At 42.3% G+C, this 24,441-nt stretch overlaps 1 protein-coding gene across 4 annotated transcripts in view; it reads left to right on the forward strand.

The window, feature by feature from the left end:
* The window catches only part of GRAP2 (GRB2 related adaptor protein 2), a 51,070-nt gene extending 27,782 nt beyond the window's left edge, over positions 1 to 23,288 (forward strand). Inside the window, exons 1-8 of one of the 4 annotated variants that reach the window (XM_079994596.1) lie at positions 1,838 to 1,998; positions 5,199 to 5,284; positions 8,745 to 8,836; positions 10,326 to 10,445; positions 14,088 to 14,259; positions 18,296 to 18,427; positions 20,530 to 20,646; positions 21,247 to 23,288. In XM_079994596.1, the coding sequence (XP_079850722.1) occupies positions 1,983 to 1,998; positions 5,199 to 5,284; positions 8,745 to 8,836; positions 10,326 to 10,445; positions 14,088 to 14,259; positions 18,296 to 18,427; positions 20,530 to 20,646; positions 21,247 to 21,426 (915 nt within the window). In that variant the 5' untranslated portion in view covers positions 1,838 to 1,982 and the 3' untranslated portion in view covers positions 21,427 to 23,288. Of the gene's footprint in view, positions 1 to 1,837; positions 1,999 to 3,374; positions 3,398 to 3,502; positions 3,527 to 5,198; positions 5,285 to 8,744; positions 8,837 to 10,325; positions 10,446 to 14,087; positions 14,260 to 18,295; positions 18,428 to 20,529; positions 20,647 to 21,246 lie in introns of those variants that run through there. The other 3 variants (XM_079994598.1, XM_079994599.1, XM_079994597.1) reach the window with 3 other exon arrangements.
* Positions 23,289 to 24,441: the final 1,153 nt, after the last annotated feature.

A 24,441-nucleotide genomic window follows, 5' to 3' on the forward strand; every position in this document is an offset into this window, starting at 1 on the left:
GGGTTAGCGGAGTCTGTAACCTGAAGCATATGTAACCCGAGGTACCACTGTACATTTGGCGCCTCCCAGAATTCGGCGCCCGGGTGCACCACACCCCTTGCACCCCTGGGTAAAGACGGACCTGAGTGTCCAACATGAAATTGTGGGGTTATAATTTATCAGGAAGTTCAACTATGCAGCTATATACAGGGTGAGTCTTTTAAAAGAGGCCCTGCAGAACATGTGTACTCTGTATCCACAGGGCCTCTTTTAAAGGACTCATCCTGTATTACTGTTTTCATGGTGCTGCAAGGCATTTTTGCCACACCAGATTAACACAGCTACTCTTCTGGAAATTATTATTTAATTGAGAAAACTCTTAATGGTGGATTGTGGTAAGATACATCATTGCCAATTGTAAGCTATGTTTACATTTTCTGTACAAAATGAGTAAGTGTACTGGCATCCATGATGAAATAAAAGTTTCCAGAATGATATAAAAACAGGTCCTATGCATTTTATGATTCTAATCATTGACAGAATTTAATAAATCTCCATTTTTGCGGATATAAAGTTTTAAAACTCCCAGCCCTCCAAGCTTGTTGCCGCTTCTGTGTACAGTACTTCTTTTATTTGACTGATCGTAAATCAACATCGGTAACTACTTTATTCTGCATAGCTCTTAGCTTTTGAAGGCTCTCTCCAGTCTGCACTCTTTGCTGGCAGCATTGGATTTCATGGGCTAATCGGGGAGGGAGCGAGGAAACTGGCAGTGACAGATGAAGCACTGGATTGAGCTAAATAGCCTCCCAACTCTCTGGATCTGCCTTACTGGCAAATTCTTAAGAGGCTGCAGGAGCTACTGCCACTCAAGGCAGACCAAGCTGTAAGGCTGTACAGCAACACGGCATGTACATCCCAGGAACTGCAGCCTAACCAGAATGCTGGACAACAAGGTCACATTGTCCCAGCTAATCTGGGTGTCAGCTGCCAGACGCCTGGCCTCCATTCTGCCTGTCTCGTGTTCAGTCACATGAATTCAAATTCATCTAAAATAAGCAACAAGGAAACAGAAAGTACCGAAAGACACCCAGGAGGAAGTGTGCGAAGAAGATCCTTTTTCTATTTAGGAATGACAGGTGATAACTCTCAGTGATGCGTCTCCAGTGGACCATTACCTTAAAAGTGATGAGGTTCCCCCCCCCCTTCACATAACACTTGTGCCTTCCTCACTAGCATATTTTACTTCTGCTGTGAGAGGAACTTGTTGCCATGGAAGTAGCCAGGATTTATTGGGGGGGGGCAGGACACCTACCTGTCCTGTTCCAGAACCTGCAACGTGATAGGTCAATTTGCGGAAGCCATACCTGTCACTCAATCGGGTTGCATCGCTAGAATGCACCACAACCTCATCCAAGTGACCTCAGAGAACATTTCTGTTTCAAATATTCTAATTGTTTCTCCTTTTAGTTACGTCTTTTTTTTATTTACTTAGGGGGGTGCAGCTGCCCCCCGGCTACGCCCTCACTTCTTGCTAAGGGACTTTGGGCTGGTTCATAAATGGCCTTGACATGTAGCTTCTACATGTGGTAGAGCACAGGCGTATGCCTCTGACTCATGCATGGGGATGTGTCAGTGCACACACACAAATGCACACAAAGCAACTTTAATATGCTTTGAGGTCTATGAGTCCCACCCACTGACACCCTTTCTTCTCCGCAGATAGATCTCATGAGTTGGGTTTATGGTGTTCATGTAATTTAGCAGCAGTTGGAGGGGGGCGCTCCTTGAGGTTTCTTTACTGTAAAAACAAAACTTCAAGGCAGCTTATACTGGTAAAAACGATGAAATAAGTAAAAAGCAAATTTTTAGCAACAACCGGCAAGATGGGAGCAGAGCAGGAAGATAAAACAATGTAAGCTGAAGACAGAAAGATAAAAACAGCAGCTAATACTATTGCAGTTCTCTCCATGTGTACTCAGAAGTAAGATCCACTGAGTTCAATGGGACTCACTCCAGGTAAGCATATATAGGACTGCAGCCTTAAAGGTGTTTTTCTTTTTGCAAATGTCATTTATTGATAAATGTCATTTATTGGCAAATGTCATTTAATTATTATTGCATTATAAATATTCTTCAACCTACAACAGAACAAATAGCGAGGTTCCTGTATGGTGCTCTCATCCTAGGTGAGTGTTCTGTTTTAATTTTAGTAAATCTCTCCAGAATGGATGTCATGGAGGCCCAGCATTTTCCATTCTTCTATTATAAATCACAAAAATGGGCACCTCACTTCACAAGCCTGCTATGGTGTTTTGTCTCATGCATGTTGGTTCTTATAATTTACAGCACATTATAAATGGCTGCCGACCCCTTCCAGTGTTCCCATATTTAGGTATGAGTCATGTATCCTAAGGCAAGTTGGTTCATCTGTATGTAAATTTCCCATGCTCTATCATGTTTAGAACCTACACAAGGGGGGTTGCACAGAGGAGTCAGATGGCAGAAAATGAACAAATGAATCCATGAATGATTTCCAGACTCTAATTATTCTCCTACTGCAGATGATGTACAAGACTCGAAGTTGGATGTAAAATTGTCAAGTTTGTGGCGTATCAGTTACAATTTTAGGCATTTGATAAGACTGTTTTAGAGCAGGGATGGCTAACATTTGTTCCTGTTCTTCTAATTATTTTATTTATCAATTGCTTTGCAAGAGGCATCCCAAAGCAATTTACAGTATTTTTGGAATATTCTCACTTTATGGAAATGCTGTGTTTTTGGAATATGTTTTTTGGGAAAATTTATATTACCCCGATCATTGGCCATTCTGACTTGGGCTGTTCAGAGTTGTAATCCAACAACATTTGGAGAATGAACACAATGCGCCAGTCGTGTGTTCTCTCATTTGTTCTGACGGTACTCTCTACTTGCGCATCTGTATCATCATAAATATCTGGAAAACCAGCTTTATTCTTGTGAATGTAACATACCACGCCAACCTTAGCTTGGTTTGTTTTAGTTGTTATGTGTTTGTTTCATGAAGTTCTATTTTTAAAAAAGAAAAAGTATGAGCACAATGCGATAACAAAGAATTATGGGTAATGAAGCACATTCTGTAGATTTTTGCAAGGGCCATGTTGTCTATTTCTCAGCTGCTGTTCATGGTACAGCCTCTCACATGCACTATAAAGTGAGCCACTTCCTGCCTTGCTCTTGGCAGCTTGAGCAGGGAAGAGCAGCAGACTGAGGTAAAGGGACTGTTACATCGATAGTCCTTTCAGATCATATCACAACCCTGCTAGCAGGAAATGGTAAGAGGAGCTTTCCTGTCCTTTATCCTAGCATCATCGCTTGCAAACGTAAAAACAAGCCTTTTTGTCTGCAGCACAATCAGACCCCAGTGCATTCATCTGAGGTACGTTCAAGTTCTGTATATTTGATCCATCTGAACGCATTATTAGAAGACAGAAACACAATAATGTACAATGATACCTTGGTTCTCAAATTCCTTGGTACTCAAACAACTTGGAACCCAAACACTGAAGTAAGTGTTCCAGTTTGCAAACTTTTTCAGAAGCAGAACGTGCTCCATTTTGAGTGTTACGCTGACGATTTGAGTGCCACGCTTCCGTTTTGAGTGTTACGCTGAGGTCTGTCTGTTTTTGCTATTTATTTAGCATTTTTGTTTTTGAGGCTCTTTTTCTTTTTTGTTTCTGTGACTGTGTGGAACCCAGTTCAGCTACTGATGGATTGATTGTGTAACTGCAGTACATTGTTTATTGCTTTCATTTTATGGATTCAATAGTCTTGTTAGGTAGTAAAATTCATCTTAGATTGCTGATTTAGGGGTTGTTTTTAAAAGTCTGGAATGGATTAATCCATTTTGCATTACTTTCTATGGGAAAGCGCACCTTGGTTTTGGAACACTTTAGTTTTGGAACAGACTTACAGAACGGATTTAAGTTTGAGAACCAAGGTACAACTGTATTCAGAATTGTGTCTTCTTTCACAATGGGAACTCAGGGGAACTTCTGACCAGCCAGATATTGTTAGACTCCAACTTCCATCTTTCCCAGCCAGCATTGTCAATGATCAGAGCTGATGGGAGCTTGAGTCCAGCAACATCTGGAGGTCCACAGGTTCAACACCATTGCACTATGTAAATATCTCTATTTGGTGCCAAAATGGAGTTCTTGTAGAGCTCATGTGCACCTGCAGGTATTTTGACATCATTGCAGCAGGGATGGGAAACCTGTGATTCTCCAGACGTGATTGAACCTCATTTCTGACCATTGGCCATGCTGGCTGTGGAGGGTGGGAGTTGTAGTACAACATCATCTGCAGGGTCATAGGCTTTTCCATCTCTGATTCTGACATTTGTGAGAATTGATAACCTGCCCCTTGTCTTTATTTATATTTCTCAACAATTTTTTTAATCCCAGAGGATATCGAAGCCATTTTCTCACTGTGGTCTGGGCTGCCTCTTTCTGGTTCAGCTGAAACCCCAGCTGATCCTTCTCTTGGAGACATGTGTTTTAAGCATGTACAGGCAACTTCACAACTAACCTATTGTAATGCAAGGTCCAGAAAGTTGCTGCCCTTGAAGACCATTTGTAAACTGCATCCTGCGCATTCTTATGGAAATTCTCGTGTGGAGGCACTGCTCCTTCAGCAAGCCTGAAAAACCTCCTTTTGAGAAGCATATGGTTTCTCCATATGCAACACTATGTACATAAGGAAGCACTGGTGTCTCTTTCTGGCCACTTGTTTGTGCATTTTGCAGAGGGTGTGTGTATTTGTATACTAGGCTGGAAGACGTAAATGGAATTATCTGGCCATTGGTGCATGTTGACTGATAGTGCCTTTCCTGCAAGGATGATGATGCCGCCCAAGATAATGATTGATTTGATGATGGGGAAGGCTGTGGGAATGTATTTCAGTGTGACAATGCTTAGCTTTTCTGACTTTGGCCAATTGTACTATTGACCCTGTTACAGGTTGAGTTGAATTTAGGATTGTGACTCGATTCTGCTAGTGTCCGTAGTGGCATAACAGTCTAGTCAGACCTGTCCAAGTGGGGAAATACTTATAGAACAATCTCGTCCAAAGATCCCCTGAGTCAAAGGGCCATAACAAGCTTTCCTGTGTTCAGTACAGTTCCACAAAACAGATATTAATACTATACATACTAAGCTTTACCATTGATCCCTTCACAGGAGACAGTATGGAAGCTACTGCAAAGTTTGACTTCAATGCAACAGGAGAGGATGAACTGAGTTTCCGGGCTGGGGATGTTCTGAAGGTAAGTGCAAACCAAGGTTTCACCCAAGTATTTTCTCTTTTAACATTAAGTTCTGCTCAATGCTTATGAGCTTGTATTAACAATCCATCCCATAAGACAGCAAACCCACAACTGGCACTGGTAGATTAGTGGTTCACTGATAATTCCCAGGTTGCATAGTAAAAAGAAAATCCTTCTTAGTCCAAAATTTAAATCTGCATTTCAAAGATGAACAAGAAGAACAAAGACTCAAAGTAGCACCTTCTACAAGGACATTAAGCAATCACAAACAATGGAAGAGTTATGCACAAGGAAATCATTTGGGACAATGTGGACACGGGGGGGGGGGTCTTGTTTACCAATGTTCTTTAAATCCTATGACTGCCTTCCCCAACCTAATCCCCCCAAATGTTTTGTACTACAACTCCCATCCCCTCTGACCCTTGGCAATGCTGGCTGGGGCTAATGGGATATATAATCCAACCAGGTTGTGGGAAGGCTGGAACAGTAACCTAACTGTGAAATATCTCTATTTCACACAAAATGTACATACCAAGTATCAGGCTGTTTTTGAAAAGTAATATGGGTTGCAGCCCTGATGTGGAAAAGATGAAAGAGGCAGGAAGTGTGAGGCCCACTGACAGGAGGAAACCTATCTCCTCACTTCAACCCCTTCTTTAGAAAAATGATCAGAAGCCAGCCCTCCATGCACCAGGGAAATTGATTGCTCCAGATACCTCTTTCCAGGAAAGTAAGCATTAGACAGAGGTCGCCTTTAGTATTTTTACCGTTTGAGCATTGGCCCATGGGAAGCTGCATTTATTTTAAGTGATATTTAGTTCAGCCACTGGCATAGCTAATCTAGCTGGTTCCCAGCCACACATATTTTTGGTAGTTTGGCATGAGGTGCCATCACTAAGGTTCACCAGATGATTACGTTGTGGTTATTTCTGTGAAGAGCAAAAATAAAACGAGATTTTCTACGATGAATGCAGATATATTCATTTACAAAAAATTCTAGCCTGCTTAATGGTTTAAAAGTCTTTATGTGGTGTACGCTATGTACAGTGCAGCACAACATAACAGGAATTATCCTCTGTTGTGTTCCACTGTCTAGGCATTTATACCTGTGTGTGTAAGGAAGTCAAAGTGCTACCAAATTCAGGAAAGGATTGATGCATGAAGAGGTAGAGCCAAAACACAATGGCCACAATTCAATGCAGGCATCTAGACGTTGAAATCAATGGACTTAAGTGCATTTCTCTACATTGATTCGAGCTTGGTAAATCCATGGGCAGTGGAAAACATTAAGTTTCTATTGCCTATAGTGGGCACAAGTTTACAATTCTTTGAATTCTTGTTGGTCCAACCAGCCTTTGGGACTTTTTTGATTCCATGCCTCAGCTGCTTTAGTGCAAGGTCAGCACAAGTAAAGCTGCAATCTTGCACACACTTACCTTGGGGAGCAAGTCCCATTTAAGTCTGTGGGACGTCCTTCCACATAAACATCTATAGGATCTAATGCAGGCATTGCTCTATGGATCAGGGGGCTTTTTTTGGCCGCTCTCCACCCTGTTAGTTAAATGGAAGGATTTGTATTTTCCTGGTGCAGACCACTAAAACCAAAGCAACCCATTAAAAAAACTCTCACACAGTTCCTTAAGCCCCCTGTAAGATCTTCAAAGCAGAACTCTTTCATCACAGACATATTAGAAATACACATCCAGATCCCTCCGCCATCTGAACAAGTCTGCAGGAATTTGGGCAAAACTAACGAGCACTTCCTCTAATACCTCTGTGTCCTCCTCGTAGTTTTACTTCTTCCAAATGCATGTTTTGCTCCCACAGTGGCTGCTTTTCTGCAAGAGCCCTTGATACCTATCCGGTCTATGATTGTCTTTTCAAATTACTTGCTTTGTTTCCTTTTTTCTTGCGACTGCATTGCCTACCTTTGAAGTCTGGTTCATTTGCTACAGGGATGGATTAATTATTATGCTAACTACATTGCAGAGCAGGATACTACTTGCCAAGTGGGCACCTTTGCAAAGTGGTTTTGCAGTGTGAGAAATGAACCTATTCTGCTCCCTCTCTCTCTTTTATGGTTCCCTGCAGGCAGCAGGCAGTGACTAGGGAGTAGCTGTGTGCCCCTACGCACCCACCCAACCTCGTGGCAGCCTTAAAATCCCTGGGCCTGCACCACTTGCAGATCAGAAAATTCTGTCTGCTGTACTGTCGTGTGAAATTACCACTTCAGAACAGAGGAGGGTCGCTTGTCTCTGTGGCTGAGTGACCATATCTGTGTGCAGGCTGAAAAAGCTGTGTTATCAGGCAGGACTGAAGTAGCACTGTAATTAGTCACTAACAAACAGCAGCAACTGTTAAACAAGGAAACCAATTTACTGAGATAGCAAAGTCCAGTGCAGCTGATGAGTCTTGCAGAAGTCTTCCACGCTGGCCAAGTATCTGTATGTGTTTGTGTGTTTGACTCCTAAAGATGTCTGTATTCACCCAAGGCGAAGCATTGTTAAGGCATCAAATGAAGCATAAACTGAAAGTCCTACAAGTCTAAGACCCTATACATACCACTTTAAGGAGAAGGGTTATCGCCCCTTGAACCATTTTTTCAGCAATTACGGTAACCAATCAGTTTCTGGGAAAGGTTTCACAGCCTGCTTCCTAATTTGGATAGGTTCCAGCTAGGACATGTTTTGAGAACATGTCCTCAACACCCCCACTCTGCCTTTATTTTGGGAACCTTGCTTCTATTACTGGAGTTGCATCCTTGTATCTTGTGAACACTTCAGCACCCTTCATACATTTTATTGTGTTATACAAGGGGCAGCAGGGTTACACCATTGCCGCTACCACCATCCATGGACATCTGCAAGAGCAGAGCCTGAGCATTTATCCCTCTACATGGGTAGGTTCCTGTAGGAGCCGGAATCCTGTGCAGTCAGGTTTCCATCTCCTAGGGAAGCCCAGGTGCAGACATTCACACCGAATGTGTAAACACTGAGGATGGGAGATGTCATGCATCCTCTGCAGCAGGGACAATAGTGCATCTCCACTGTCCCTTGACTGGGTAGAGCACCCTTCGCATGCAAACTGCATGAATTGGGCTCTCAGTCAGGCACAGTGGCTTTGCCATATCATTTCTATAAGGCAGGTAAGGTGAACCTTTTGGTCCTTGGGTGCTGCTGAACTACAACTTCCATCAGCCTCAGCAAGCATAGCCATGGATGGTAGGAGTTGTAATTCAGCAACACCTGGAGGGCCAGTTTTCCCACACCTGCTCTAAGGAGAGAAAATTGAGGTTTTTCCCAAAAAACTGCTGAAGCTTGGTTCAGAACTTTGCGGGCAAGTTGACAAATGTCTAACAGTGGGGCGTGTGCCAGGAGGGGGACATGGGACATTTAAAACCCGGGTAGCATAAGACCTATATGTCCTTTAAACTAATACTGACTCTCCTTTTGGTGCATAGATTTTAAGCTCTAAGGAAGAGTGGTACAAGGCTGAGCTGAATAGTTATGAAGGATATGTCCCAAAGAATTTCATAGATTTTCACAGTCCCAGGTAAGTATGTCAACTCTTCTAGGTGTTTAGCTTGAGTGTGTCCTTGTACACTGCAGTCCTGATGAAAGTCAGGGGTGAGGGTGTTCCTAGAATTAACATTTTGAAAACTCCTGCTAGACACGCAATTAAAGCGATGCTTATTTTGATCTTCAGCCCTGTGCACCTGCTCCATTGTAAAAAGAAGATTTATTGTGTGCATGAGGCAGAGAGGGACATCTCAGTCATTTGTTAAGTGCAGGATCCTGCTTTAGCAGTCCTTAAGTAAACTATGGTTTGCACCAAAGCTGCTAATTAAACCACGTTCACAGTGCCCAGGCATAAACTTCTCAGCCTCTTGTGCTCATATGCTGTGGTACCATATGCAAGTTTATTATCCTTCTCTGCAGATTTAAAGACAACAGTGACAATCAAACTACTTTGCATCCTTTTTATATAAAAAAAGCTTTCCCCCCCTAAAGTACTGTGTTGTAGCACAGAGTACACCTGGTGGCTTGACTTCAGTAGACTACATGCGTGGCAGTGCAGACTTCTAAATAATTATTGGCATATTATTAACCTGGAGCAGGTGTGCGAGGAACAATGTTTGTAGGCTCTGGGGGATTGTCCTTGGCTTGTATGTGTTGCACCACTGGCCCCTGCTGGATGGAACCAAAAGGAACTTTTTGTATAGAGCAGTTTCATCTGCTGGCAGCTGAAGGGTGAGAACTCAAAAAACAAAATGCAGGCCTATATTTTATTTCATTTTTAGACAAAATTCATCCTTTTTTCTCTTGCAAGTACTTGTGCCTTGGGTTGTACGTTAGGGTGATATAAGCTCAGTTCTGTGAGCCTTCTGAACTGTGAGTCTCTACACGTGAATCTAAGGATCTGATATAGCGGGGCATACTACATATAGTCATGACATTTAACAATAGGAATGGCATACTTCCATTTTCTGAGCTTTGAAACACTGTGAATATAGAGGGGCATACTACATATAGTCATGACATTTAACAGTAGGAATGGCATACTTCCATTTTCTGAGCTTTGAAACACTGTGAATGTTGAAACCCTTGAATTAATGCCCCCCTCCCCCCTCTTTGGATGGTCATGTGTATAGCATATGCCAGCCCCACAACATGCAGGGGCCCACCTGCTCATTCTGGTGAGTGGGGCCCTGGACTCCTGCCCCTATGTCCTGCCCTGGTGTCATCGCATTTCTTGATCTTTGTGAAAGCAGCACATGAAGGAGTTTGGGGTTTCCAAAATAAGGGTGCATTTACTTATTTTTACTCAGCTTTTCCTTTAGCAAATAGCTGGGCTGTTCTATTTCAGAATCAGTCATGTGGCATTTTCTACCACTGTACCCTCTTTTCTTTACTTGGCTCACTGTAAATTTTCTCTCCAATTTTTCCCCTTTATCATTTCTTTCTTTACTTCTTTCTTTCTCTGTCTCTCTTTTTCACCACCTATATTCATCTCCATGAATGCAATCTGTTGCACTTTTCAGCTGGTTCCATGAAGACGTATCCCGCCATAAGGCAGAGAATATGCTCAGGGGCAACAAAGTGGGCTCCTTCATCGTCCGAGGTACTCAGAACCGTCCAGGCGACTTCTCCATCTCTGTCAGGTACTTGTGCTTTGTAGCCTTCTTACCTACCTTTTAGGAAAGACTGGCATTTGGGACTGAGGAGGTCTCCCTCCAGCTGGCATCTTTAAACAGGCCTGTTTTCTGTTTCTCTGTATGAAGATCTGTTTAATTACGAATCTGTTATCCTGCTATCTGCTTCCAACGAGGCCTGACAGAATAGCTTACAATATAAAAACATCAGCCAATAAAATATATAAACGATACAATCCTTTACTTATTCAGAGAGCCAACCAGGGAGTCAGGCGACTGGTCTGGAGACCTCCAGTCCTGTGACTGAAATGTCTAGGTCTGAAGGTGTATCACTGGGGTCACTGGCAGTATGGTCTTCTGTTGGGGGTCCTGCTTCTCCTCCTCCTCTTCCTCCAAGGTAGCCCTGTTTCCAGACCTGAGAAAGACTGAACCCTGACATGCAGCTGCCCACTGTAGCTCTAGTGCTCAAGCAGAGCTCAACCTATACCAGACCCACACCTTATTTCCCCTCCTATTTTTGTAGCTGTTCTTACTTTTACGTTCACACAATGGCATCGACATCAAAACAGCAGCTTGTATTCCCCACCCCCTTTAATACAGATTTACACTTTGCAGGGGAAATCCAGTAAATTAAAAGTCCTGCTGCTAATGTTTGCGGAAATGAATCATTTGCAGTATTATGACTTAATGGGGAAGTATCCTATATTTCTGAGAGAACTTAGTTGGAGAAGGAGGCTCTCATGCTGGCTGCAAGTCATCTGTAGTTTGCTAAGGAAGGTAGTAATTGCAGCTCAGCGAGGGGTAAACTTTCCTTATTTTTACTATTGTTTAGTAAATTTGTATACTATACTTCACCTGAAGATCACAGGGCAGTTCGCAAAATAAAAATACAAAACGAGAGCACAGAATACACAATAAAGCAAAAAACAAACAAACCACCACTGCAAGGCCATCTTGCCCTGAGAGGGAGAGAAGCTACAACAGCATGGAGAGCTCTCAGTAGTTTACCTGAGGTGGCCTCTCCCTCCCACAGGATCACCACAAAGCTGCCTAAGGAACCATCTTGCCCTGGGAGAAAGAGAGATTTTGTGTTTGTTTTTTTTCCAAAAAAAGAGCACCTCCACCCCACCGCAGCTCCCCAAGACACCTTGCTTTGGCTGTTTATATAGCTTTGAGTGATGCTTACTGTTTTACCTGTTCTACATAAACTGCTTTGCGAGATTCGCCTGCAAAGCAATATATAAATAAATGATAAATCAAAAAAGATCAGCAGCCTTCTTGCCCGGTATGGACCTTATAGTCCTGGCTTGCATGCTGAAATGTTTTTTTTCTCTCAGCCTCCCTCCCTCCTTCCCCACTCCACCACAGCCATCCTTTTGTAATTGAAAACAGAACACAGCATCTCTCAAAAGTGGCTGTGTGATGCTTCCTCTTTCCCAGGTAGACCATTATTCCATCTTTTCAAATGTTTATGAGTTGCCTCTTTGCCAAAGCACACAACATGACTTCCAACAATAAAACCAAAACGAAATGAAACATAAAACAATAACAGGTAAATAGCAACCATCTCTACAGTAGCAGCACGAAGCCCTCTTTGAAATAACAGCCAATCAATCAAGCTAACGACATACAGGCTGAAATAAACGTAATGTTATTTCAGCCTGTACAACATACAAATATATAACAAGCTGGGACATGGAGCAGAACCACCCCATTAAATCAGAGGTGGGAACCTTGAGTCCCTCCAGACATTGTTGGGGTATGTACACATTACCATTTATTTTGGCTCCAGTGGGCTCCCACTCCCAGTGTGTGAAACTGAGGCATGTGACACTAGCCCCAAGCCATCTGTAGATTTTTGAGAAACACTGTTCACAGTATCAAATGATCACCCTAAGCAAGAAGACTCCCATAGCCGTTGCCTTTGGACAAATTATTTTAGTTATTGATTTACTACATTTATTCATTTGTTCAAGGAGCTTGAGGCATCATACTCCTCCATATGATCTTCACAGCAGCCTGTACGAAGCAGAGCCTGGATAGCTCAGTTGGTTAGAGTGTGGTGCTGATAACGAAAAGGTTGCAGGTTTGATCCCTGGATGGGACAGCTGCATATTCTTGCATTACAGCAGGTTGGACTAGATGGTCCTCAGAATCCCTTCTATGATATTTCTATGATTAGGTTGAGAGATAGTGACTGACCCAAGGTCACCCACAAAGCTTCATGGCTTAGAGGAGATTTAAACCCTGGTCTCCCAGATCCTAATTCAGCACGCTTAACCATACTGGCTCAGACACTGTCAGGCCGCAACTTAAAACAGGAAGAAAGCGATGTGGGTGGGAACCTGACTTTGCCTGCTGACTTGCTGGAGTCAGGTAAACAAGCACAAGACAAAACTGGCAGCAATTCAAATGATAGGGAGCAGTTCAGTTGCTTCACTTGCTCTTAGGCTACTCCTTCAGCTGCTTTAGCAACAGGCATTGAGAGAAGCTTAAAACAGGGAGGAGCCCAGAGTGGCAAAGTATGGGTAGCTGGTGGGTGGTCCTGCCCCAGGCACTTTCAAGCTGGGTTTGGCCTAACCTGCATGTGCTCTGCCACTGAGCTATGGTTCCTCCAAGTGACCTACCTTATTCTCAAATATGACCTAACTGAGGGAAGAGCAGGGACTTTCCTTCCTGTATTTGGCAATGCAGAAATCATGAAGATAGTTTCCTTCTCCCCTGACCTTTTACAACAGGGGTGGGGAAGCTCCTCCCACCTCAAGGCTGCATTTGCTTCTGGACAATCTTCTGAGGGCCACACGCCAATGATGAGGAGCGCCAGAAGCATGAGTGGTTGAAGCAGCAAATGGAAAGTATTGCTTTGTACAATCGGCTAGTTTCTACATGCACACACCCATCTCTATCCTCCATCCCAACAAGGAAGAGGCATTATCAGAGTTCAAGGAGACATTCCAGGCAGGCAAAAGCACTCAAGGAGGGTATGAAGTAGAGGCCAGTGAGGGGCGTGGCCCTGAGAGAGTCCTGAGGGCCAAACAAATAGGGTGCAAGGCTGCATTATCCACTGGGCCTGAAGTTCTCCTTCCCTGTTTAGCGAGTACCCTTACACAAAAAGGCTGTGTTTATCCTTCATCCTTCTCTGTTGGGCCAGGCATCATACATGCTATTCATGGGAGCACTGATGCTTGTGTTAGTGGGCTTCATATTGGCCATTGGTTTAGACTGACTTGTATTACATTGGTTTAGCTATATTAGAACAACAGATGCCTAGGAAGTTACTGCCCCGTCATGTCTCCTCTGGTGATGGATGTTAATTCAAAAGTGCCTTGATGATTTGTGTGATTAAATATTTAGTAAGAGGGCCTGACTGACCATTTTCATTAATACAGCACCATTGCTCTTCATAAAGGCCTTTCACAGGCCTCTAAATGCTAAGGATTTTAAGCATAGCTTTAGTGCTCTATCCCATGCTGGTTTCTGCCAGCGTTGGAAGCATTTTCACAACTGCTCCAAAGACTGCTTTACATCCCAAATGTTTCCTTTCTAAATGTCATTAAAGTAGGATACAAAACAAAACAAAACCATTTAAAAATTAAAAGAGTGGGAATGAGACTGTTGTCAAATGTTTTGTTTTCTCCCTTTGATACCCAGACATGAAGAGAACGTACAACACTTTAAAGTGATGAGGGACCCAAAGGGCAACTACTTTTTGTGGAGCGAAAAGTTCCTGTCACTAAATAAACTTGTGGAATTCTACAAGACTTCTTCCATCTCCAGACACGCGCAGATCTTCCTGCGGGATGAGACCCAGAAAGAACAGCAGGTAAATCTCAAGGAGCTCTGTTTTTACCGAGCCAGGGTGAATGAGTACATATGAAGCAGAAGCATGTCATTAGGAGTCCTAATGGTCTTTCCCCATGAGACAAACTTGTGCCCAATCCCACCTTTTCTTTTCTTTTTTTGTTAGTTTTAATGTTATAAAAATCAATGGATTTTTATGGAGACATTTATAAGTGAACCAGGAAATGACCTTTCCAGACCAAGCAATGTAGTAAAATTGATGAAATTTGACAATGAGCATGATTGGGATGGCTTGCCTAAAAATAAAGGTCTTCAATGGAATAGAAGGTGGGGACTATGGTGGAACTATGGGAAGAGCATTCATGCTGGTTCATTGAAAGGATACACTTTTTGCTGAAGCTGAACATCTCATTTCACTGCCTCTTTTGATTTATTTTACTCCTAACAGCAATCTACACAGAATGCAAAGGAGGCCTTGAGGTCGGAAACAAGAGGCATGGTTTTAAAGCATAGTGATAAAAAAAACAAACCCAGAATGAATGGAGCACTGAAAGGAGGAGAGAAATGTCACATCCACACCACACATTGAATCACACTTATACCACCTTAATAATCAAGGAGAATCCTAGAAACTGTAGTTTGCTAAGGGTGCTTAAAATGTATGGTGTGGGTGTGACCAGAGCGCAAAAGGTAACCCTGGGATGTAGGTAGATCCCACGTTGCTGGCAGCTTGTTTCAGTCTGTGCCAGAAGAACAAAGAAACGACAGGTCGCAGGTTGTAAACCATTACTCACAGTGCCGTACTGAGAAGGAGGAGGTACGGTAACTACAGTAACCAGAGAGCCCTGCTTAACCAGGATGTGGACTCTGATATTAAATTACCAGGATGTGAATGCTGAGGCAAAGCAGAAAATAGATTGTGCCCACAATAGCAAGGAAGTTTTGTAACCCACATTGTGCAGGGAGGAGCACTTCCTTATCCGCTTTGAAGAGAAGCAATGACACACCTGGCAGAGAGGATCATGTTGCTGACCTCTTTCCAGCCAGTTATATCCATTTTTAAAAGACTGTCTTGGAAAGTAAAGAAGTGTGTTTGTGTGAAAGGACGGGTAAATGGCATCAAGTATTTGCATCAGGGATTATTCAGTTAGAAAAGAAGCATGAAAGCATCTGACAGGGATCTTCTTTGGCGATCACTCGTCACTGAGTAAGATTGTCTTCCATAAACACGGTTTTAACAATGAGTCTGTAAGTGACTGTGGAGGCCAATTCTGGATCCACACATCCTTCCACAGTGGAGACATTGGTTTCTGGGTGGGAGTTGATCACAGTGTGGATTTGCCAAGCGTGCCTTCCTCTTAGCACGTTTCTCCCTTGCATCCTGAGTTCGAATGTCGGAACTCATCCCAGACCACACGCTGCACCTGCCCTGCTTTGCAGTCTCCTCAAGTGTCTTTGCTTGGCTAGAATACATCCTTGAACTTTGAGAATGCTTCTTATTTGCCAGGATGGAGGACAGCAAGGGGTGTGTGAGTGGAAACAATCCTGGTGTACAATCCTAGCTCTACCTCTCTTTTAAATCAGAACCAGTGAAGGCGGTGATTGTCCTGTGTGAGTGTATGGAGGCAGTTGGAGGATGGATGGCGGCGAACAGAGTGAGGCTGAATCCTGACAAGACAGAAGTACTGTTTTTGCAGGACAGGGGGCAGGCAGGTGTGGAGGACTCCCTGGTCCTGAATGGGGTAACTGTGCCCCTGAAGGACCAGGTGCACAGCCTGGGAGTCATTTTGGACTCACAGCTGTCCATGGAGGCACAGGTCGATTCTTTGTCCAGGGCAGCTGACTACCAGCTCCATCTGGTACACTGGCTGTGACCCTACCTGCCCACAGACTGTCTTGACAGAGTGGTGCATGCTCTGGCTAACTCCCGCTTGGACTACTGCAACACGCTCTATGTGGGGCTACCTTTGAAGGTGACTCAGAAACTACAATTAATCCAGAATGCGGCAGCTAGACTGGTGACTAGGAATGTCCACCAAGACCATATAACACCATTTCTGAAAGATCTACATTAACTCCCAGTACGTTTCTGAGCACAATTCAAAGTGTTGGTGCTGACCTTTAAAGCCCTAAACGGCTTCAGCTCAGTATACCTGCGGGAGTGTCTCCACCCCCATCATTCGGCACAGACACTGAGGTCCAGCTCTGAGGGTCTTCTGGCGGTTCCCTCACTGCAAGAAGTGAGGTTACAGGAAACGAGGCAGAGGGCCTTCTTGGTAGCGGTGCCCGCCCTGTGGAACACCCTCCCATCAGATTTCAAGGAAATAAACAACTATCTGATGTTTAAAAGACATCTGAAGGCAACCCTGTTTAGAGAAATTTTTAATGTTTGATGTTTTATCGTGTTTTTAATATTATGTTGGGAGCAATCCAGAGTGGCTGGGCAAACCCAGCCAGATGGGCAGTGTATAAATAAATTATTATTATTATTATTATTATTATTATTATTGTTATTATTATTTTGTTTGTTTGTTTGTTTGTTTTAAAGGTAAAACTAACATTCATTGCTCTTCCCAGCACTGGCATGTGGCCCTCAGAAGGTTGGCCAGAAAGGAATGTGGCCCTTGTTTACCCAGCTCTAGCCAGTAAGAGACAGTGTTGGGGCTGAGGGATTTTTTCATACCAAGAATACTCTAAAATGGAAAGGGTATGAAAAAATCTTAATTGAGGAAGGGGAAATTGTAGGAAGACAGTGATTTGGGAGATAATGTCATACGGACAACACAGGAAGCTTACTATCCACATTAGAACAGAGGATCTCTGTGCCTCCTTTTAGTACCTGGCAACCCCTCCACCGCATTTGCCTTAAACCATTTTTGCTTCCTTCATTTTGTATTGCAAATAAAAAGCCTATGTGAATCTGAACTGCCAATTTGCATTACAAAAGCATCTTTATCCGCTATCTCTTCTGCATTGGCAAGGATCCCTGGCTAGCATAAGCAGAGCAAGAGAGGCTCAAAGGTGATTTAAACCTCAAGTGTGAAAACACCAGGAAGCAAAGCTGACAGCTGGCACAACCAACATATACATAAATTAAAGGTTAGGGGTCTTTCTTTCTGACTCCACTGTTGCATATGCTTGTTAGGATTGCAGGAGCTGTAGAAATATTGGCAGATCCAGTTTCAAAGACAAATTAAGCCTAAAAAGCTTAATTTTAAAACACAGTCAAATCACTAATGATTAAGATTAGACATTCCTGAAGCGCTCTGTGTGTGATTAAACCCTATGAAAAATGCCGGAGTTTTCCAAAAAGTTAAATATGCCACAACTTGCAAAAAAAGATGAGCGTAAAAACTATTATTAAAAAATTAAATCTAACAATTGACCATGGCTTTGTGGTGAATCTGTGCCATGTCTTTAGAGAAATGAGTCTCCTTTGCACATGTTTATTACATAAACTGCCCGCCATGTAAAATATTAAGTTTTATATATACACACATAAACATAAACATACACATATGTTCATTGTATGTGTGTAGATTATTGGGACACATAAACATACACATATGTTCATTGTATGTGTGTAGATTATTGGGGTACTCCATCCAAGTTGCTGATCAGGTCTCCACCTCCTTAGCTTTAGTAAAGCAGTATTACCTATTGTTTCTAGTATCAAGGGGGCAGTAAAGGGTCTGAACATGTCAGATTTCTCAGCACAAGTTCTCAGATAAGCTGCAGCTATGAATGTTTTTGGACACTATCTCATGCTCTAGACACGACTATAAATGAGGCGAGGGACAAAAACAACAACAGCAGAATGAATACATTCCTTTGAGTGGTGCCCAATGGTGTCAATAGTAACTGTCAGGATAGTGATGAATATCCATGCCTTAAGAAAATGGAATGTGTGGAAGATAAGGTGCCAATCACATGCAAAGGGGATGGGAATGGTTCTGAGTTATCCCTTTGTGATATGAAGCCCTTATCTGGAAGCACTCTGGGAAAGAATACCTAGAAGGCCGAACAAAACGTAACAGGATAAACCTCTTTCTTTCCAGGAAGTCGCTGTATGGAACCTGGCCAAAAAGACACAGGAAGTGCTTCACCTGAATGGAGGACATGGGAAAGAAGCAGGAGCATCAGGGCATAACAAAGATGTGGATCAATCAGCATCTTGGCAGCATAAGCAGGTAACAGAAAGAGCTGGACCTGAGTTGCTCTGTCCTGCTTGCAGACTTCCCATAGACATCTGGCTAGGCACTCCAAGGCTGCATATGCACCGTAACTTTAAACAACATTCAAAACATATCCCCACTTCACAAACTAATCTGGGAACTGCAGTTTACCCATCACAGAACTACAACTTCCAGCACCCTTTAGCAAATGACAGCTCCCATTATTCTTTTTTGGAGGAGAAATGCGCTTCTTAAGTGCTTTAAAGCTATAGTGTTTACATAGCCTGAAAACAAGATGCTAGACTAAGCTAGACCTTTGGTCTGATCCAACAGGATTCTTCTTATTTTATTACATGTCTTCCTGCATGATCTTGAGATTACACTCGGTCATGCTGAGCTGTGGTGGGAACTGATACACCTAGCCTCAAAATAAATTCCTTGCCAATCTTTTAGGCATAACTGTGCAGCTCAGGACATATAAAATATATTAAATAGTGCGTTTCCCCCCTGGCTCTTCTCCAGGTTGTCCATGTGGCAGCAATTAGAAGGATGCATGTAAAAGAAATATCTGAGAATCCTATCTGATCTGGGGGGAGGGGAGGAAAGTCACGTACTGGAGAAAGCTGGAAATACTGCAACTTAGAATGTTCCAAGGAAAGGCTGTTCTTATAACAGAGTAAACATGCCTTAAACTACGCTATGTGTACACAAGACAAGAGTGGCCTCTATTAAAGGATGGAGGCTATATCTCATCAAAAACAACCATGCTAACTATATATGAGTCATATGTCTGACATCAAGCAGAAACGTGAACTACACACACACCTGGTTTAAAGTCAAATTGATTTTGACTCACTCTTAACATCTCTAGTGGGGAACAATTGACATACATATCTGCACTGAGTCGCACTGACCTTTTGTGCTGGCTGAAAGGCAGGTAAGACACCTTCAGGGGCAGTTTGAAATGTTACATTTAGTAAGAGGAAATTGGAAAATACTTCCAGTGCTACAAACAATAATCTTAGCAGTTCTAAAGGGCAGTAGTTATTTTATGGACAATAGAGCCTGCCTGCCTGCCTGCCTTCAGTACGGCTTTCATCAGCCTGGCGCCCCCCAGTTGTATTGGGCTACAACTCCCATCAGCCACAGCCCAGCATAGTTGTGCTGGCTAGGGCTGATGGGAGTTATAGTCAAAAACATCTGGAAGGTGCTGGGTTAGTAAAAGCTGGATAGGTGTAAACAACAAACCTTCCTGACAAAAGCTTTACTCCAAATTGGCCAATACATTTGACACAGTAATGGATTGTGCCACACCTCTGCCTCCCACACAGTGCAATAGTACAGGCATCTAATAAGTGGCATTTGATAAAGCTGATGTAAGACACTGCTCAGTGCTGGCCCAGGACATTTTTCTGCCTAAGGCAAAAGCAAAATGCAGTGAACTGCAGTGTAGACAAGCATTTTGCACAGAGGTGGAAGTGTTTGCAGCCTCAAAGAAAAATAGGAACAGCATTTCCAGTTGTCCAGTTTAAAAATAAAATAAAATAACCAGGCATAAAAACTCAATGCCAGTCACTACATAAATGTTCTATTGTGTGACAGAAATTGTAATAAATGCCTTGTACACATCACTGGTTACTCCAGTGCCCTCCCGCTGCTGGTGTTTGAAGCTGAGTACGCATGACAGTACGCATGACATTGGCCACAATTCATACGTACTCTACAGTCTCTTGAGAAATTCTCCTGTTTCCATCCAATTTGAAAACATAAGACACATTCACTTTGAAATTAAGCTGAGGTGTGTACATTTGAGACAGCCATGGCACATGTGCAGATGACAGCTTCATAAAAGGAGTACATGGCGGGGGCAGGGAGTAGCAGATGCAGGGAAACCAAACAGATAATGCACATTGGCTAAGGACTTTCTTTCCCTCTCTCTGGTGTGTGCAAAAAAGTGCTAATATGACTTGCAAAACAGCAGGAGGAAACAATCTCACTGTGTTTTAAGCCACCAGTGTATACATAGCCAAAGCGTTTCCTGTTCATCAGGTAACTATGAAAGTATCAGATCCCCAATAGAACAGATTCATCATTATCTTATTCTCTTTACATTCTAGGACCGACGTGGCAGGAGTCTGGACATTAAAGATACGTCTCAGAGCCAAAGACACCATGGAGAAGGGAGTGGGCCATCTGTGTTCCGGAGACACACCGATCCAGCACAGCAACCACAGGTATGGCAGGTACCTGTCTTTCTTGAGAGGCAGAGTCTAGATCTAGGGGAATGTGAGGCATGTTTCTATTCAAAGAGCAACACTACATGTATTATTCTGCATATACCACTTCGAAATAAAAGTTATGCTAAACTTTTATGCAAGTTAAGGAACTTGGTTCTCTTGTTAGATCCTTGGTGGGAAAGGGGTAGTAACATCACTTTATTTTTAGATATAGCTGTGACATTTTAAATAGTTTACACTGTACAAAATTCCTTACATATTTTTATTATTATTATTATTATTTTGTAAAAAGACAGCCTGAGTCCATGGTCAACCAAGAAAAAAGGGGGAAACCATAAGAAATACAAAGGTATCGGGGAACTGATGGCTATCTAGGACAAGTGTCTTATTTTCCCCAAAACAAAATATTTCATTTGCTGGGTATGTCTATGCAACATGTGCAACCTTGAAGGAGGATGTGCACTCTGTTCAACAAATGAGACTCAACCACTCCCATACTTATTGTGCAAATATAGCTAGTTAGAAAGGCCATCAGTGGTTTGGTGGGGGCATGTTATGCTACAGCTGACACTTTCTTTTGTCTTCCTCTGTTATTAGCGAACACAATGGGTACGTGCCTTGTATGACTTTGAGGCAGTGGAGCAAGATGAGCTAGGTTTCTACGCTGGAGATGTCATTGAAGTCCTGGACAACTCTGATGCATTCTGGTGGAAAGGCTCTTTACATGGAAAATTGGGTCTCTTTCCTGCCAACTATGTAGGGCCAATGTCCTGGTAAATTTACATGGTTTGTGACTGTCTCTGTTTTAATGAGAATGCACCATCTTATCAATACCTTTTATGCGCAATCATAGCACCAACTATTCAGCACTCAATATTAAAAGAGCTTATGCTCTTTTAATTTTTTGTTCTTAATGGTAGCAAGAGTCTTAGGTTGTCTAAAAGAGCTCACTTAACTTCTTATGAACTGTGTTTCATTTCACAGATCTACGTTAACATGCATCTTTCTTTCAGTGGCTATTTCTTAGGCAATTCTTCAGAGAAAGTTTTGGTTTCACCTCAAGTACCCTGTGCGCCATCCCAACTTCATAGCTGTTCTACTGCCACAGCTGAACTATGAAACTTCATGTCAATTGGGTACAGTTCTGTCTTCTAAGAATGCATACAGATGTACATAATTTGAGCTTTTTATGTCACCATCTTGAGTTCAGAGACCAGGCAGTCATGTGTTTCATATGGAAAGTGCATCATGTACAACTCTGATTGTATCCTCCTTCGAACAGCTTTTCAACTATTTTATAATTTATTGTTTGCTTTTAATTTTTAAAAAGTGGATGAAGGTATGTTTAACTTTATAAGTGTACATACAGTGCTTGAATTTTATTTATTTTTTTAACTTCAGACTGCTCACCTGAAACATAGGAAGAAGCCAGGCAAAAGAATGAATCGGTGTTCAGTTCACAGATCAGTACACCTGTCATTTGCATTTCAAATTCAGGAAAAAGCACGCCCAGTGGGGGGAAATGCAGTGCAACTCCTGTTTTTGTTTTGTTCTGGGTATGTATTTACATACCCCCATTCCCCTTTATTGTAAGATTATAGAATTCCCAAGTAAGAAATTTTTGCATTATTGTTCTCTAGTTTGGTTGCCCTTTCAGACTGTTGCAAAGGTGTATATGCATGCTTACTTTGTTCAGCAATTCATCATCTGAGAACATTGCAATTCTGTTGTCTTGGACTGGACTTGTGATTTGCTGTTGCTGTTTTGTGTTTACCAGGAATTTGGATTGGGCTTGGGCTTCCCTAGTACTAGCTAGAGAACAAAAAAAAGCTCTTCTTCACAGAGCTCTTCTCAGCAGTCAGCAGCAGGAGCCCCATTTCTGTGGAGCAATTTATATTGCAGCCATTTGGTTTAAGGCCATTTGATGTACCATCACCATTGTCTCAATAACCATGTGGATCCACATAAAGACATAGGGCCATTCCATATGGCAAACGTGTATTGGTTTTCTACCAGTTGGTGGTGGCTTGATCCATTAGGGCTTCTCTTGGTTCATTTGTCATGCTAAGCCAAGCCATGGTATGGTGCAAGCATGGGAGCTATGGGACATGATATTGTGGTTGCTTTGCTCTTTCCCCAGTCATTCTACTGCTATGCTGAGCTAAACCACAGCTTGGTTTTGCATGTTGTCCAAATCATGAGTTCTGACAAAAGTTTTTCTTTTCTGGAAGGACTCATGCCCATGGCTGTTTGGGTTAGTATGGTGTACAAGCAAGGCCATTATCTTTAGCTGTTGTCTGTTAGGTGGGGTTGCCGTATTTTGAGGAGCAAAAAAGAGGACGCTATGACAGCCATTCAAAGCAAATAAATGCAATTTGTCTTGAATTTTACCCCTGAAAAAGAGGGTGTGTCCTGGAAAAAGAAGACACATGGCAACCCTACTTAGGTGACAATAATCCAACTACATCCCAGAATCCATAGCCCTGCCTTTTTTTGTGTGAAGACAAACTATGTACTTGCTGTCAAAAAAGATTTTAGTGTTATGTTATATTCTATCTTTTGGAGTGCTCCAGAAGGGGCTACTCCGTAACCCTGAGAATGTATAAAGTTATACTCATTAAAAATATATTGAGTTTCTATTACTTTGAATAAAGATGGTTATTTAGCAGTACTGAAACAAAGAGGCAAATATACAACCAAAGGGCAACTGGGGTTGTCATAAGTACAATAAAAAAATAAGTTTAAAAATCCTAAAACCTGAAGTACAGTAATTGTGCATCTTAGCTGAAATTTAGCTAATTGTGTTCACCCAATCATATCATTCAGTTCAGGAAGTAATAATTAAGTGTTAAGCTATTATTTCATTTGAAATTAAAAAATCAGCTAGCAAAACCATGCCAGTTCCTAATGAAATTGACATACCCGTTGTCAGTCTAAGCAAACAGAAGTAAAATCAGGTGATTCCCACCCCACACCCAGCACTCCCAACTAAAGCTTTAGTACATACTGCTATGGTCAGATTTGTAATGTTGCTTACCCTTCAGCAGCAAACATGAAAGAAATGTTTTGTTTATAGAACTTTCCTCCAACAGCAATGACAGTATGTGAGTTATATAAAGTAGATATCTTCAACCTCATCATCCACGGGACTGAAGACCCACTTTAAACCCAAACATGCATTTTGGGACCTATTTCTCCATCTTTTACTATATATTTACATGGTTGCAACCCACCTTGGCTCAGGCCAGACTCACTAGTGAGTCACAACCCACCAATTGAAGACCAGTGACACACTGTTGTGACGTGGGGTTTGTGATTTCAGCTCTCTTGACATAATATGCTGGAGACAGTTCTCTAGTAACACTTCTTTATTAAAGCAACAAGACTAAGACCTGAGGAGGGGAGAGCTACATTTATAGGGACAGGGAACTAGCTAGAAGGGATACATTTTGGAGGGAACAATAACAGGCAATCACAGTCCTGCCTTTTGGAGGCAACCAATAAGACAGAGGATCCAAATACAGCAGCTTAAATGAACCAATAGTAGCTGTACCCTCTGGAACCAAAAGGCAGTTACTTTACCCTAATGCAAATACAGACAATAATAATACAGATATAAAATCCTTTGACTCAATACACAACACACACAATGTATAAGAGCTGAGGGAGTACATGGGAATGAAAGGGAATTTTCCTCACAGAAACGAGATGACAAAAGCTAGTAAGAAAGTGCTAATTCTTTTAATAGTAAGTGAAGGTTTGGTTAAAGCACAGGTTGTTAAGTATTGCTCT

Source organism: Podarcis cretensis (genome assembly GCF_951804945.1).
Source record: "Podarcis cretensis genome assembly, chromosome: 10".
NCBI classification, from domain to species: domain Eukaryota; kingdom Metazoa; phylum Chordata; class Lepidosauria; order Squamata; family Lacertidae; genus Podarcis; species Podarcis cretensis.